This window comes from Oncorhynchus nerka, linkage group LG9b (assembly GCF_034236695.1).
Source record: "Oncorhynchus nerka isolate Pitt River linkage group LG9b, Oner_Uvic_2.0, whole genome shotgun sequence".
In the NCBI taxonomy this organism is placed as follows: domain Eukaryota; kingdom Metazoa; phylum Chordata; class Actinopteri; order Salmoniformes; family Salmonidae; genus Oncorhynchus; species Oncorhynchus nerka.
The window spans coordinates 38,853,001-38,868,328 of NC_088424.1; the positions used below are offsets into that span (position 1 = coordinate 38,853,001).

General features: G+C 49.0%; 1 protein-coding gene across 1 annotated transcript in view; it reads left to right on the plus strand.

Annotated features, from left to right (window-relative positions):
* The window catches only part of LOC115120141 (EEIG family member 2-like), a 49,119-nt gene that overhangs the window by 28,439 nt on the left and 5,352 nt on the right, over positions 1-15,328 (plus strand). Inside the window, exons 6-9 of the mRNA XM_065013674.1 lie at positions 6,085-6,191; positions 11,858-11,953; positions 12,159-12,396; positions 13,588-13,724. Of these exons, the coding sequence (XP_064869746.1) occupies positions 6,085-6,191; positions 11,858-11,953; positions 12,159-12,396; positions 13,588-13,724 (578 nt within the window). The remainder of the gene's footprint in view (positions 1-6,084; positions 6,192-11,857; positions 11,954-12,158; positions 12,397-13,587; positions 13,725-15,328) is intronic.

Sequence of the window (15,328 nt, forward strand, 5' to 3'; positions counted from 1 at the left end):
TTTCTCCCCTCTGTATCTCTGTTTAACTTTCTCTCTGTATCCCCTCTCTGTATCTCTGTTTAACTTTCTCCCCCTCTCTGTATCTCTGTTTAACTTTCTCCCCTCTCTGTATCTCTGTTTAACTTTCTCTCCCCTCTCTGTATCTCTGTTTAACTTTCTCTCCCCTCTCTGTATCTCTGTTTAACTTTCTCCCCCTCTCTGTATCTCTGTTTAACTTTTCTCCCCCTCTCTGTATCTCTGTTTAACTTTCTCTCCCCTCTCTGTATCTCTGTTTAACTTTCTCTCCCCTCTCTGTATCTCTGTTTAACTTTCTCCCCCCTCTTATCTCTCTTTAACTTTCTCTCCCCCTCTTATCTCTTTCTCCCCCCTCTCTGTATCTCTGTTTAACTTTCTCCCCCTCTCTGTATCTCTGTTTAACTTTCTCTCCCCCTCTCTGTATCTCTGTTTAACTTTCTCTCCCCTCTCTGTATCTCTGTTTAACTTTCTCCCCCTCTCTGTATCTCTGTTTAACTGTTTCTTTCTCCCCCCCTCTCTGTATCTCTGTTTAACTTTCTCTGTATCTCCCTCTCTGTATCTCTGTTTAACTTTCCCCCCTCTCTGTATCTCTGTTTAACTTTTCTCCCCTCTCTGTATCTCTGTTTAACTTTCTCCCCCCTCTCTGTATCTCTGTTTAACTTTCTCCCCTCTCTGTATCTCTGTTTAACTTTCTCCCCCTCTCTGTATCTCTGTTTAACTTTTCTCCCCCTCTCTGTATCTCTGTTTAACTTTCTCCCCCCTCTGTATCTCTGTTTAACATTTCTCCCCCCTCTCTGTATCTCTGTTTAACTTTCTCTCCCCCCTCTGTATCTCTGTTTAACTTTCTCTCCCCCTCTCTGTATCTCTGTTTAACTTTCTCCCCCTCTGTATCTCTGTTTAACCCTCTCTCTGTATCTCTGTTTAACTTTCTCCCCTCTCTGTATCTCTGTTTAACTTTCTCCCCCTCTCTGTATCTCTGTTTAACTTTCTCCCCCCCTCTCTGTATCTCTGTTTAACTTTCTCCCCCTCTCTGTATCTCTGTTTAACTTTCTCCCCCTCTCTGTATCTCTGTTTAACTTTTCTCCCCCTCTCTGTATCTCTGTTTAACTTTCTCTCCCCCCTCTGTATCTCTGTTTAACTTTCTCTCCCCTCTCTGTATCTCTGTTTAACTTTCTCTCCCCCTCTCTGTATCTCTGTTTAACTTTCTCCCCCTCTCTGTATCTCTGTTTAACTTTCTCCCCTCTCTGTATCTCTGTTTAACTTCTCTCCCCTCTCTGTATCTCTGTTTAACTTTCTCCCCCTCTCTGTATCTCTGTTTAACTTTCTCCCCTCTCTGTATCTCTGTTTAACTTTCTCCCCCTCTCTGTATCTCTGTTTAACTTTCTCCCCCCTCTGTATCTCTGTTTAACTTTCTCTCCCCTCTCTGTATCTCTGTTTAACTTTCTCTCCCCTCTCTGTATCTCTGTTTAACTTTCTCCCCCTCTCTGTATCTCTGTTTAACTTTCTCCCCTCTCTGTATCTCTGTTTAACTTTCTCCCCCTCTCTGTATCTCTGTTTAACTTTCTCCCCCTCTCTGTATCTCTGTTTAACTTTCTCTCCCCTCTCTGTATCTCTGTTTAACTTTCTCTCCCCTCTCTGTATCTCTGTTTAACTTTTCCCCCCTCCCCTCTCTGTATCTCTGTTTAACTTTCTCCCCCCTCTGTATCTCTGTTTAACTTTCTCTCCCCCTCTCTGTATCTCTGTTTAACTTTCTCTCTCCCCCTCTCTGTATCTCTGTTTAACTTTCTCCCCCTCTCTGTATCTCTGTTTAACTTCTCTCCCCCTCTCTGTATCTTTCTGTTTAACTGTTTCTCCCCCTCTCTGTATCTCTGTTTAACTTTCTCTCCCTCTCTGTATCTCTGTTTAACTTTCTCCCCCCTCTCTGTATCTCTGTTTAACTTTCTCTCCCCTCTCTGTATCTCTGTTTAACTTTCTCCCCCTCTCTGTATCTCTGTTTAACTTTCTCTCTGTATCCCCTCTCTGTATCTCTGTTTAACTTTCTCCCCCTCTCTGTATCTCTGTTTAACTTTCTCCCCCTCTCTGTATCTCTGTTTAACTTTCTCCCCCCTCTGTATCTCTGTTTAACTTTCTCCCCTCTGTATCTCTGTTTATCTCTCCCCTGTTTATCTCTGTTTTTCTCCCCCTCTCTGTATCTCTGTTTAACTTTCTCCCCCCTCTCTGTATCTCTGTTTAACTTTCTCTCCCCCTCTCTGTATCTCTGTTTAACTTTCTCTCCCCCTCTCTGTATCTCTGTTTAACTTTCTCCCCTCTCTGTATCTCTGTTTAACTTTCTCCCCCTCTCTGTATCTCTGTTTAACTTTCTCCCCCTCTCTGTATCTCTGTTTAACTTCCTCTCCCCCCCTCTGTATCTCTGTTTAACTTTCTCCCCCTCTCTGTATCTCTGTTTAACTTTTCCCCCCTCTCTGTATCCCCTCTCTGTATCTCTGTTTAACTTTCTCTCCCCCTCTCTGTATCTCTGTTTAACTTTCTCTCCCCCTCTCTGTATCTCTGTTTAACTTTCTCCCCCTCTCTGTATCTCTGTTTAACTTTCTCCCCCTCTCTGTATCTCCTCTCTGTATCTCTGTTTAACTTTCTCTCCCCTCTCTGTATCTCTGTTTAACTTTCTCCCCCTCTCTGTATCTCTGTTTAACTTTCTCCCCTCTCTGTATCTCTGTTTAACTTTCTCTCCCCCTCTCTGTATCTCTGTTTAACTTTCTCCCCCTCTGTATCTCTGTTTAACTTTCTCCCCCTCTCTGTATCTCTGTTTAACTTTCTCTCCCCTCTCTGTATCTCTGTTTAACTTTCTTTCTGTATCTCCTCTCTCCCCTCTCTGTATCTCTGTTTAACTTTCTCCCCCTCTCTGTATCTCTGTTTAACTTTCTCCCCCCTCTCTGTATCTCTGTTTAACTTTCTCCCCCTCTCTGTATCTCTGTTTAACTTTCTCTCCCCCTCTCTGTATCTCTGTTTAACTCTCCCCCTCTCTGTATCTCTGTTTAACTTTCTCCCCTCTCTGTATCTCTGTTTAACTTTCTCTCCCCCCTCTGTATCTCTGTTTAACTCCCCCCTCTGTATCCCCTCTCTGTATCTCTGTTTAACTTTCTCCCCCTCTCTGTATCTCTGTTTAACTTTCTCCCCCCTCTCTGTATCTCTGTTTAACTTTCTCTCCCCCTCTCTGTATCTCTGTTTAACTTTCTCCCCTCTCTGTATCTCTGTTTAACTTTCTCTCTCCCCTCTCTGTATCTCTGTTTAACTTTCTCCCCCCCTCTGTATCTCTGTTTAACTTTCTCTCCCCCTCTCTGTATCTCTGTTTAACTTTCTCCCCCTCTCTGTATCTCTGTTTAACTTCCTCTCCCCCTCTCTGTATCTCTGTTTAACTTTCTCCCCCTCTCTGTATCTCTGTTTAACTTCCTCTCCCCCCTCTCTGTATCTCTGTTTAATTTTCTCTCCCCCCTCTGTATCTCTGTTTAACTTTCTCCCCCTCTCTGTATCTCTGTTTAACTTTCTCTCCCCCTCTCTGTATCTCTGTTTAACTTTCTCCCCCCTCTCTGTATCTCTGTTTAACTTTCTCTCCTCCCTCTCTGTATCTCTGTTTAACTTTCTCTCCACCCATCTCTCTCTGTTTCTACTTCTTCCTCACTTTCACATTTTCTATCCCTCTATATCTCACTTTGCCTCTTCTACATCATTTTAGTCCACCCCCTCTCCCCTCATGAATTAGCCTCGTTCACCAGAAAAATAAAAGAAGTGAGAGACGTGGTGGTTTCCTGTGTTGTAAAAGAAGCGAGAGACGTGGTGGTTTCCTGTGTTGTAAAAGAAGTGAGAGACGTGGTGGTTCCTGTGTTGTAAAAGAAGTGAGAGACGTGGTGGTTTCCTGTGTTGTAAAAGAAGTGAGAGACGTGCTGGTTTCCTGTGTTGTAAAAGAAGTGAGAGACGTGGTGGTTTCCTGTGTTGTAAAAGAAGTTAGAGACGTGGTGGTTTCCTGTGTTGTAAAAGAAGTGAGAGACGTGGTGGTTTCCTGTGTTGTAAAAGAAGTGAGAGACGTGGTGGTTTCCTGTGTTGTAAAAGAAGTGAGAGACGTGGTGGTTTCCTGTGTTGTAAAAGAAGTGAGAGATGTGGTGGTTTCCTGTGTTGTAAAAGAAGTGAGAGACGTGGTGGTTTCCTGTGTTGTAAAAGAAGTGAGAGACGTGGTGGTTTCCTGTGTTGTAAAAGAAGTGAGAGACGTGGTGGTTTCCTGTGTTGTAAAAGAAGTGAGAGACGTGGTGGTTTCCTGTGTTGTAAAAGAAGTGAGAGACGTGGTGGTTCCTGTGTTGTAAAAGCGGGGTTATTAAAGAGCAGAAGAGCAGCTAACCGGAAATATAGCTTATGAAAACCTTTTAGGATCTTATTACAGATCAGAACTTCTGATAGGGTATTATTAATGTCCTCTACTGTGATTAATGTCCTCTACTGTGATTGATGTCCTCTACTGCGATTAATGTCCTCTACTGCGATTGATGTCCTCTACTGTGATTAATGTCCTCTACTGTGATTAATGTCCTCTACTGTGATTAATGTCCTCTACTGTGATTGATGTCCTCTACTGTGATTAATGTCCTCTACTGTGATTGATGTCCTCTACTGCGATTGATGTCCTCTACTGCGATTGATGTCCTCTACTGTGATTAATGTCCTCTACTGTGATTGATGTCCTCTACTGTGATTGATGTCCTCTACTGTGATTAATTTCCTCTACTGTGATTAATTTCCTCTACTGCGATTGAGGTCCTCTACTGTGATTAATGTCCTTTACTGTGATCGATGTCCTCTACTGCGATTGATGTCCTCTACTGTGATTAATGTCCTCTACTGTGATTGATGTCCTCTACTGTGATTGATGTCCTCTACTGTGATTAATTTCCTCTACTGCGATTGAGGTCCTCTACTGTGATTAATGTCCTTTACTGTGATCGATGTCCTCTACTGTGATTGATGTCCTCTACTGTGATTGATGTCCTCTACTGTGATTAATGTCCTCTACTGTGATTAATGTCCTCTACTGTGATTAATGTCCTCTACTGTGATTGATGTCCTCTACTGTGATTAATGTCCTCTACTGCGATTGAGGTCCTCTACTGTGATTAATGTCCTTTACTGTGATTAATGTCCTCTACTGCGATTGATGTCCTCTACTGTGATTAATGTCCTCTACTGTGATTGATGTCCTCTACTGTGATTGATGTCCTCTACTGTGATTAATTTCCTCTACTGCGATTGAGGTCCTCTACTGTGATTAATGTCCTTTACTGTGATCGATGTCCTCTACTGTGATTGATGTCCTCTACTGTGATTGATGTCCTCTACTGTGATTAATGTCCTCTACTGTGATTAATGTCCTCTACTGTGATTAATGTCCTCTACTGTGATTGATGTCCTCTACTGTGATTAATGTCCTCTACTGCGATTGAGGTCCTCTACTGTGATTAATGTCCTTTACTGTGATTAATGTCCTCTACTGCGATTGAGGTCCTCTACTGTGATTAATGTCCTCTACTGTGATTGATGTCCTCTACTACGGTTGATGTCCTCTACTGTGATTAATGTCCTCTACTGTGATTAATTTCCTCTACTGTGATTGATGTCCTGTACTGTGATTAATGTCCTCTACTGTGATTGATGTCCTCTATTGTGATTAATGTCCTCTACTGTGATTAATGTCCTCTACTGTGATTAATGTCCTCTACTGTGATTAATGTCCTCTACTGTGATTAATGTCCTCTACTGTAGAACTGTGCAGTCAGTTCTAAGGTTGTTTATAGGAAGGGAAGGGTCATGTTATGTCATAAAGGTTGTAGGCAGGATGGTTGTATAAGATGTGTTTATACCATTTAGCCTGTCACTTTCAAATGACCGTATGAACAAACAGATGGACATCCTCAAACCAACCAACAACCGTACATGGTAGCAAGTAGGTTTGGAACCGGTGTGTGGGGTGTTGGGCTTGGGTTGTAAAATTGTTTAGGGTGAATGTCAATGTCCCTGTGTCCCCTTTAGGCCACCGTCCACAGCCATGAAACTGGGTATCCAGCAGGCAGAGGCAGGGTGTCTCTACGAAGACAGGAAGGGAGGGGACACCCACACACCCTGCCTCCCCATACCAGGTACACACACACCCTGCCTCCCCATACCAGGTACACACACACACTCACACACACACACACACACACCCTGCCTCCCCATACCAGGTACACACACACACACACACACACACACCCTACTTCCCCATACCAGGTACACACACACACACCCTTCCCCCCCATACCAGGTACACACACACACCCTGCCTCCCCATACCAGGTACACACACACACACACACACACACACACACACACACACACACACACACACACACACCCTTCCCCCCCATACCAGGTACACACACACACCCTGCCTCCCCATACCAGGTACACACACACACCCTGCCTCCCCATACCAGGTACACACACACACACCCTGCCTCCCCATACCAGGTACACACACACACACACACACACACACACCCTGCCTCCCCATACCAGGTACACACACACACACACCCTGCCTCCCCATACCAGGTGCACACACACACACCCTGCCTCCCCATACCAGGTACACACACACACGCTGCCTCCCCATACCAGGTACACAGCCACACCCTGCCTCCCCATACCAGGTACACACACACACACACACACACACACACACACACACACACACACACACACACACACACACACACACACAGCACACACCCTTCCCCCCATACCAGGTACACACCAGGTACACACACACACACACACACACACACCCTAACCCCCCATACCAGGTACACACATACACAGACACACACACACACCCTGCCTCCCCATACCAGGTACACAGCCACACCCTGCCTCCCCATACCAGGTACACAGCCGCACCCTGCCTCCCCATACCAGGTACACATACACCCTGCCTCCCCATACCAGGTACACAGCCACACCTTGCCTCCCCATACCAGGTACACAGCCACACCCTGCCTCCCCATACCAGGTACACAGCCACACCCTGCCTCCCCATACCAGGTACACAGCCACACCCTGCCTCCCCATACCAGGTACACAGCCACACCCTGCCTCCCCATACCAGGTACACAGCCACACCCTGCCTGCCTCCCCATACCAGGTACACAGCCACACCCTGCCTCCCCATACCAGGTACACAGCCACACCCTGCCTCCCCATACCAGGTACACAGCCACACCCTGCCTCCCCATACCAGGTACACAGCCACACCCTGCCTCCCCATACCAGGTACACAGCCACACCCTGCCTCCCCATACCAGGTACACAGCCACACCCTGCCTCCCCATACCAGGTACACAGCCACACCCTGCCTCCCCATACCAGGTACACACACACCCCGCCTCTGGGTACCAGGAAAACACACACACACACACCACTTCCTGTCTCCTCTTACACACACACCCTGTCTCCCCATACACACACACCCTGTCTCCCCGTACACACACACCCTGTCTCCCCAGACACACACACCCTGTCTCCACGTACACACACACCCTGTCTTCCCATACACACACACCCTGTCTTCCCATACACACACACCCTGTCTTCCCACACACACACCCTGTCTCCCCATACACACACACCCTGTCTCCCCAGACACACACACCCTGTCTCCCCAGACACACACACCCTGTCTTCCCAGACACACACACCCTGTCTCCCCATACACACACACCCTGTCTCCCCAGACACACACACCCTGTCTCCCCAGACACACACCCCTGTCTCCCCAGACACACACACCCTGTCTTCCCAGACACACACACCCTGTCTCCCCATACACACACACCCTGTCTCCCCATACACACACACCCTGTCTCCCCAGACACACACACCCTGTCTTCCCAGACACACACACCCTGTCTTCCCAGACACACACACCCTGTCTCCCCATACACACACACCCTGTCTCCCCGTACACACACACCCTGTCTCCACGTACACACACACCCTGTCTCCACGACACACACACCCTGTCTTCCCATACACACACACCCTGTCTTCCCATACACACACACCCTGTCTTCCCATACACACACACCCTGTCTCCCCATACACACACACCCTGTCTCCCCATACACACACACCCTGTCTCCCCATACACACACATCCTGTCTCCCCATACACACACACCCTGTCTCCCCGTACACACACACCCTGTCTCCCCGTACACACACACCCTGTCTCCCCATACACACACACCCTGTCTCCCCATACGCACACATCCTGTCTCCTCTTACACACACACCCTGTCTCCCCATACACACACACCCTGTCTCCCCATACACACACACCCTGTCTTCCCATACACACACACCCTGTCTCCCCAGACACACACACCCTGTCTTCCCATACACACACACCCTGTCTCCCCATACACACACACCCTGTCTCCCCGTACACACACACCCTGTCTCCACGTACACACACACCCTGTCTCCACGTACACACACACCCTGTCTTCCCATAAACACACCCTGTCTTCCCATACACACACACCCTGTCTTCCCATACACACACACCCTGTCTCCCCATACACACACACCCTGTCTCCCCATACACACACACCCTGTCTCCCCATGCACACACACCCTGTCTCCCCATACACACACACCCTGTCTCCCCAGACACACACACCCTGTCTTCCCAGACACACACACCCTGTCTCCCCAGACACACACACCCTGTCTCCACGTACACACACACCCTGTCTCCCCATACACACACACCCTGTCTCCCCATACACACACACCCTGTCTCCCCATACACACACACCCTGTCTCCCCAGACACACACACCCTGTCTTCCCAGACACACACACCATGTCTTCCCAGACACACACACCCTGTCTCCCCATACACACACACCCTGTCTCCCCGTACACACACACCCTGTCTCCACGTACACACACACCCTGTCTCCACGTACACACACACCCTGTCTTCCCATACACACACACCCTGTCTTCCCATACACACACACCCTGTCTTCCCATACACACACACCCTGTCTCCCCATACACACACACCCTGTCTCCCCATACACACACACCCTGTCTCCCCATACACACACATCCTGTCTCCCCATACACACACACCCTGTCTCCCCGTACACACACACCCTGTCTCCCCACACACACACCCTGTCTCCCCATACACACACACCCTGTCTCCCCATACACACACATCCTGTCTCCTCTTACACACACACCCTGTCTCCCCATACACACACACCCTGTCTCCCCATACACACACACCCTGTCTTCCCATACACACACACCCTGTCTCCCCAGACACACACACCCTGTCTTCCCATACACACACACCCTGTCTCCCCATACACACACACCCTGTCTCCCCAGACACACACACCCTGTCTCCACGTACACACACACCGTGTCTCCCCAGACACACACACCCTGTCTCCCCAGACACACACACCCTGTCTCCCCAGACACACACATCCTGTCTCCACGTACACACACACCCTGTCTCCCCATACACACACTCCCTGTCTTCCCATACACACACACCCTGTCTCCCCAGACACACACACCCTGTCTTCCCATACACACACACCCTGTCTCCCCATACACACACACCCTGTCTCCCCAGACACACACACCCTGTCTCCACGTACACACACACCCTGTCTCCCCAGACACACACACCCTGTCTCCCCATACACACACACCCTGTCTCCCCATACACACACACCCTGTCTCCCCATACACACACAACCTGTCTCCCCATACACACACACCCTGTCTCCCCATACACACACACCCTGTCTCCCCATACACCCCATACACACACACCCTGTCTCCCCATACACACACACCCTGTCTCCCCAGACACACACACCCTGTCTCCCCATACACACACACCCTGTCTCCCCATACACACACACCCTGTCTCCCCATACACACACACCCTGTCTCCCCATACACACACACCCTGTCTCCCCAGACACACACACCCTGTCTCCCCAGACACACACACCCTGTCTCCCCATACACACACACCCTGTCTCCCCAGACACACACACCCTGTCTTCCCAGACACACACACCCTGTCTTCCCAGACACACACACCCTGTCTCCCCGTACACACACACCCTGTCTCCCCGTACACACACACCCTGTCTCCACGTACACACACACCCTGTCTTCCCGTACACACACACACCCTGTCTTCCCGTACACACACACCCTGTCTTCCCATACACACACACCCTGTCTCCCCATACACACACACCCTGTCTCCCCATACACACACACCCTGTCTCCCCATACACACACACCCTGTCTCCCCATACACACACACCCTGTCTCCCCAGACACACACACCCTGTCTCCCCAGACACACACACCCTGTCTTCCCAGACACACTGCCTGTCTCCCCATACACACACACCCTGTCTCCCCATACACACACACCCTGTCTCCCCATACACACACACCCTGTCTCCCCATACACACACAACCTGTCTCCCCATACACACACACCCTGTCTCCCCATACACACACACCCTGTCTCCCCATACACCCCATACACACACACCCTGTCTCCCCATACACACACACCCTGTCTCCCCATACACACACACCCTGTCTCCCCATACACACACACCCTGTCTCCCCATACACACACACCCTGTCTCCCCATACACACACACCCTGTCTCCCCAGACACACACACCCTGTCTCCCCAGACACACACACCCTGTCTCCCCATACACACACACCCTGTCTCCCCATTACACACACACCCTGTCTCCCCATACACACACACCCTGTCTCCCCATACACACACACCCTGTCTCCCCAGACACACACACCCTGTCTCCCCATACACACACACCCTGTCTCCCCATTACACACACACCCTGTCTCCCCATACACACACACCCTGTCTTCCCGTACACACACACCCTGTCTCCCCAGACACACACACCCTGTCTCCCCATACACACACACCCTGTCTCCCCATACACACACACCCTGTCTCCCCATACACACACACCCTGTCTCCCCAGACACACACACCCTGTCTCCCCATACACACACACCCTGTCTCCCCATTTACACACACACCCTGTCTCCCCATACACACACACCCTGTCTTCCCGTACACACACACCCTGTCTCCCCAGACACACACACCCTGTCTCCAGACACCACACCCTGTCTCCCCACAGACACACCTGTCTCCCCCAGACACACACCCTGTCTCCCCATACACACACACACCCTGTCTCCCCAGACACACACACCCTGTCTCCCCACACACACACCCTGTCTCCCCATTACACACACACCCTGTCTCCCCATACACACACACCCTGTCTTCCCGTACACACACACCCTGTCTCCCCAGACACACACACCCTGTCTCCCCAGAATCACACACCCTGTCTCCCCAGACACACACACCCTGTCTTCCCGGACACACACACCCTGTCTCCCCAGACACACACACCCTGTCTCCCCAGACACACACACCCTGTCTTCCCAGACACACACACCCTGTCTTCCCATACACACAGCCTGCCTCTGCGTACCAGGAACACTCACCCAAACACGCACATCCCGCCAGCTCTGGACACTTTTGAATTGATTTACAGCAGTATGGCAGGATTGAACCCTGTTATTCATTAATCATTAGTGCTAATGTTGTGCTGATGTTGTGTCAATGTTGTGCTGCTATCCCCTCCTGCTCAGAGCCCCCAGGGAAGTGTGTGTCTGTTCCTGATGAGCCGAGAGCATCTGGCCACTCTAGAACATCCAGCTATGCCAGCCAACAGTCCAAAGTGTCAGGTATCTAAACACCACGTCTGAACCAGATATTAATTACAAAAGGCTACGACCTATTATGAATTAAATAAGATTATGAATAGTATGTATGAATGTCTGAAAAGCCATAGCTTGCCCTCAGAGTTATCTTTGTGGTTGTGAAATCTGTCTCCATTAAGTGTCTGCCACTGTCATGTGGAGTGTAACATTGCCTACTCGTTCCCCATAGGCTATAGCTCAGGTCACTCACGTTCCTCCAGCCTATCAGAGCTCACACACAAGAGGAACCCCTCAGCGGGCTCCGCCTCCACAGGCATCGGCAGTATTCCTGAACCCAGCGTGGACCGGGGGGCTGAGAGGGAGGCCCGCTCTACACCTCCTGTCTCTGTCACCTGTTCCTGCTCCCCCGTGCCTGAACACCCCCCCACCCCCGCAAAGAGCTCTGCCTCCTCAGAGAGACTCAGCAGGTAATATCTACACACTTACTTACCTCTGACCTTTCAACCTGAACACCCCCCCCCTCCCCCACCCCCACACAGAGCTCTGCCTCCTCAGAGAGACTCAGCAGGTAATATCTACACACACACACTCACTCACCTCTGACCTTTCAACCTGAACACCCCCACACAGAGCTCTGCCTCCTCAGAGAGACTCAGCAGGTAATATCTACACACACACACTCACTCACCTCTGACCTTTCAACCTGAACACCCCCCCACCCCCACACAGAGCTCTGCCACTTCAGAGAGACTCAGCAGGTAATATCTACACACACACACTCACTCACCTCTGACCTTTCAACCTGAACACCCCCCCACCCCCACACAGAGCTCTGCCACCTCAGAGAGACTCAGCAGGTAATATCTACACACTCACTCACTCACCTCTGACCTTTCAACGGAGTATCACAATGTAATCATCAGACGAGAACAGTAGTCTGTTATGGTGCCTCTGGCAATGTTCCATCCCATCCACCCTTCTTTCTTTCTCACTTGTGTGTGTGTGCATGTGTGTGTATATAGATGGTGTGTGTGTGTATATACATGGTGTGTGTGTGTATATACATGGTGTGTGTGTGTACATACGTTGTGTGTGTGTGTGTGTACATACGTTGTGTGTGTGTGTGTGTACATACATGGTGTGTGTACATACGTTGTGTGTGTGTGTGTATATACATGGTGTGTGTGTGTACATACGTTGTGTGTGTGTGTGTGTATATACATGGTGTGTGTGTGTATATACATGGTGTGTGTGTATATACACATGGTGTGTGTGTGTATATACATGGTGTGTGTGTATATACACATGGTGTGTGTGTGTATATACATGGTGTGTGTGTGTATATACATGGTGTGTGTGTGTATATACATGGTGTGTGTGTGTATATACATGGTGTGTGTGTATATATACATGGTGTGTGTGTGTATATACATGGTGTGTGTGTGTATATACATGGTGTGTGTGTGTGTATATACATGGTGTGTGTGTGTGTGTGTATATACATGTGTGTGTGTGTGTGTATATACATGGTGTGTGTGTGTATATACATGGTGTGTGTGTGTATATACATGGTGTGTGTGTGTATATACATGTGTATATACATGTGTGTGTGTATATACATGGTGTGTGTACATACGTTGTGTGTGTGTGTGTCTCAGGTATCCAGTGAAGCAGAGCTCGGTGGAGTGTCAGCTGAAGAGGGTAGACGCCACACGGGTCGACGCTGACGACATCGTGGAGAAGATCCTCCAGAGCCAGGACTTCAGCCACGGCCTGCTGGACTCTAGCGCTGAGGGTACGCTCACCATGCTAGATGTTAGCTCAATGTTCAGAGCTAGACTTTACCCAGCTCAGACACTTAGACTAGCTCAGAGGGCTAGGCTTTACCCAGCTCAGACACTTAGACTAGCTCAGAGGGCTTTACCCAGCTCAGACACTTAGACTAGCTCAGAGGACTAGGCTTTACCCAGCTCAGACACTTAGACTAGCTCAGAGGATTAGGCTTTACCCAGCTCAGACACATAGACTAGCTCAGAGCACTAGGCTTTACCCAGCTCAGACACTTAGACTAGCTCAGAGGGCTTTACCCAGCTCAGTCACTTAGACTAGCTCAGAGGGCTAGACTTTACCCAGCTCAGTCACTTAGACTAGCTCAGAGCACTAGGCTTTACCCAGCTCAGACACTTAGACTAGCTCAGAGGGCTTTACCCAGCTCAGTCACTTAGACTAGCTCAGAGCACTAGGCTTTACCCAGCTCAGTCACTTAGACTAGCTCAGAGGGCTTTACCCAGCTCAGTCACTTAGACTAGCTCAGAGGGCTTTACCCAGCTCAGTCACTTAGACTAGCTCAGAGGGCTAGACTTTACCCAGCTCAGTCACTTAGACTAGCTCAGAGCACTAGACTTTACCCAGCTCTCTTTCTTCAGAGACTGCAGCCAAGATTTAGTGGAGTCTATTGTAGAGGAAACTGTTTCCATGGATACTAGCAGGAATATAGGCCATAGTGGAGAGAGAGTTTAGTATGTGAGAGATGACTCCTGGCAGAGCTCTGCATAAACCAGTCACATCAGACAGACTCTACTGTCCTGTACACATCACAAGTAATGGTTACTTTCTTCTGCTTTTTAAAAATGTATTTTTATTTCACCTTTATTTAACCAGGTAGGCCAGATCACCTTTATTTAACCAGGTAGGCTAGTTGAGAACAAGTTCTCATTTGCAACTGCGACCTGGCCAAGATAAAGCAAAGCAGTGTGACACAGACAACAACACAGAGTTACACATGGAATAAACAATAAACAAGCCAATAACACAAACAGGTCAATGACACATTAGAGAAAAGAAAGTCTATATACAGTGTGTTCAAAAGGCATGAGGAAGTAAGGCAATAAATAGGCCATAGGAGCGAATAATTACAATTTAGCAGATTAACACTAGAGTGATAAATGAGCAGATGATGATATGCAAGTAGAGATATTGGTGTGCAAAAGGGCAGAAAAGTAAATAAAAACAGTATGGGGATGAGGTAGGTAGATTGGGTGGGCTATTTACAGATGGACTGCGTACAGCTGCAGTGATCGGTTAGCTGCTCAGATAGTTCATGTTTAAAGTTGGTGAGGGAAATAAAAGTCTCCAACTTCAGCGATTTTTGCAATTCTTTCCAGTCACTGGCAGCAGAGAACTGGTAGGAAAGGCGGTGTTGGCTTTGGGGATGATCAGTGAGATATACCTGGTGGAACGTGTGCTACGGGTGGGTGTTGTTATCGTGACCAGTAAACTGAGATAAGGCAGAGCTTTACCTAGACTTATAGATGACCTGTAGCCAGTGGGTCTGGCGACGAATATGTAGCGAGGGCCAGCCAACTAGAGCATACAGGTCGCAGTGGTGGGTGGTATAAG